The sequence below is a fragment of the Coptis chinensis genome, chromosome 4 (assembly GCF_015680905.1).
Source record: "Coptis chinensis isolate HL-2020 chromosome 4, ASM1568090v1, whole genome shotgun sequence".
NCBI lineage: Eukaryota > Viridiplantae > Streptophyta > Magnoliopsida > Ranunculales > Ranunculaceae > Coptis > Coptis chinensis.
In genome coordinates, this window is record NC_141459.1 from 53,694,082 (window position 1) to 53,695,309 (window position 1,228).

The window sequence follows — 1,228 nt, forward strand, 5'->3', positions numbered from 1 at the left end:
AATTTGTGGGGACTTAATGACACTAATAAAGCTAGATACATGAATAGTTTTAGAAATGTGAATAAATTGTGCCTCTTTGGTATGTTGGAAACTAAAGTTAAGATTGAGAAGTTTCAGGCTATCAGCAGCATCTGTTGCCTTTCATGGGCTTTTGTTAACAACTACATCAGTAGTCCAAGTGGTCGAGTATGGCTATCATGGGATCCGGGCATTATCTCCTTGGTGAAAATTATGGAAACGGATCAACTTATTGATTGAGCGGTTACCTACTATGAAATCGTTCTTCTTAACTGTGGTATACGCCAGCAACTCAAGTGCTGACAGACTGAGGTTATGGAGAGATATTTGCTTTATTAATTCTGGAGTTCAAGGTGAGTGGTGTGTTGCTGGGGATTTTAACAATGTTTTGTACTCCTTTGAACGTATTGGAGGAGAGGCGGTGCATGCTCGGGAGACAGGCCCCTTTTTTGACTGCCTTGTTAAAGCCAAACTGTATGACATCAAAGCTACCGGGGGTTTCTACACTTGGACCAACTTTGCCAGGAAGTGGTCTAAAATTGATAGGTGTTTGGTAAATAGCTCTTGGAACACTTATTTTTCCTTTTCGTTCGCTGAATTCTTGCCACCAGGCACTTCTGACCACTCACCTATTATCATTACTATCTTGAATAATGTCTCTACAAGTCTCCCTTTCAGGTTCAGTAATTTTTGGATTCTACATCCTGACTTTTTGGCCATGTTTCTGGCAAGCTGGAATGAAGTAGTGTATGGGTCTCCCATGTACATCCTAACCCAAAAACTGAAGAAGCTGAAGAGTAAGCTTAAAGGATGGGCAAAATTTTACTGCTCGGAATTAACTAAGCAGATAGAAGCAGCAAGGAAAGAGCTCAAGCTAGAGCATCCAGAAAGCTCAACAAAGCAATACTATGGATAGTCTTTTATGCATACGAGAGAAGGAAGCCAAAACCACTCTTTGTCAGCTTATTATTATGGAAGGGGAGGATCTCCGACATAGAACCAAATGTGATTGGATGAAGTACGGGGATAAATGCACTGAATTTTTCCACAAGATGCTTAAAGAGAGAAAAGGCAGGAATCTTATATAGGCAATTCAAGATCCTACTGGTGTTAGAAGGGAAGGTCATGTGGGAGTATCAGAAGCATTTGTTGACTACTACAAAGGCTTGTTGGGACAGCCAGACTCTGTTCTATGTGACGGTGCAATCCT

The 1,228-nt window shown here is 41.0% G+C and overlaps 1 protein-coding gene across 1 annotated transcript; it reads left to right on the forward strand.

Moving 5' to 3' along the window:
* Positions 1 to 271: 271 nt before the first annotated feature.
* Positions 272 to 934, forward strand: LOC147503991 (uncharacterized). Its single transcript, XM_086605036.1, has one exon. The coding sequence runs from the start codon at positions 272 to 274 to the stop codon at positions 932 to 934; it is 663 nt and encodes a 220-aa protein (XP_086461162.1).
* The last annotated feature ends 294 nt before the right edge of the window (positions 935 to 1,228 follow it).